This window comes from Carlito syrichta, unplaced genomic scaffold (assembly GCF_000164805.1).
Source record: "Carlito syrichta isolate Samal-C Ts95f unplaced genomic scaffold, Tarsius_syrichta-2.0.1 Scaffold273549, whole genome shotgun sequence".
In the NCBI taxonomy this organism is placed as follows: Eukaryota; Metazoa; Chordata; class Mammalia; order Primates; family Tarsiidae; genus Carlito; species Carlito syrichta.
The window spans coordinates 258-717 of NW_007217645.1; the positions used below are offsets into that span (position 1 = coordinate 258).

At 38.9% G+C, this 460-nt stretch overlaps 1 protein-coding gene across 1 annotated transcript in view; it reads left to right on the forward strand.

Moving 5' to 3' along the window:
• Positions 1-223: 223 nt before the first annotated feature.
• Positions 224-460, forward strand: part of LOC103254221 (AF4/FMR2 family member 1) — a gene marked incomplete at its 5' end in the record, with an annotated part of 17637 nt that continues 17400 nt past the window's right edge. The window contains one exon of the mRNA XM_008052356.2: positions 224-330. Coding sequence (XP_008050547.1) covers positions 224-330 — 107 coding nt within the window. The remainder of the gene's footprint in view (positions 331-460) is intronic.

Here is a 460-nt window from a genome sequence, read left to right on the forward strand (position 1 = left end):
AAAATTTGTTTCCTGCCCTTCCCCCATTACACACACGTGTGCACACACGTGCATACATGTACCACCCCATAAGTACTAATCACACACACACTGTTGAAGTACTAGTAAGATTGCCATGTGTGCACAGACATCTTCTAAAGCCAGACTATCCTCTATCTTTTCTAATTTGTTGGTACAATTCTGTTTGTAACGATTTGCTTTCCTTGTTGTACCTTAATACTAGGGTGAAGCAGAAAGAGACTGTGATAATAAGAAAATCAGACTGGAGAAAGAAAGCAAGTCACAGTCATCTTCATCTTCATCCTCCCACAAAGAATCTTCTAAAACAAAGTGAGTATAGTACTTAGAAACAGCTTGGTCTCTAAGGCAACCAAGTCTTCTTGTTTTTTTGGCATGGTCCAAAAAAAGGTTTTTTTCTGCAGTAGAGTCACTGAATTAATAAATTTTCCAAGCCGGGCTC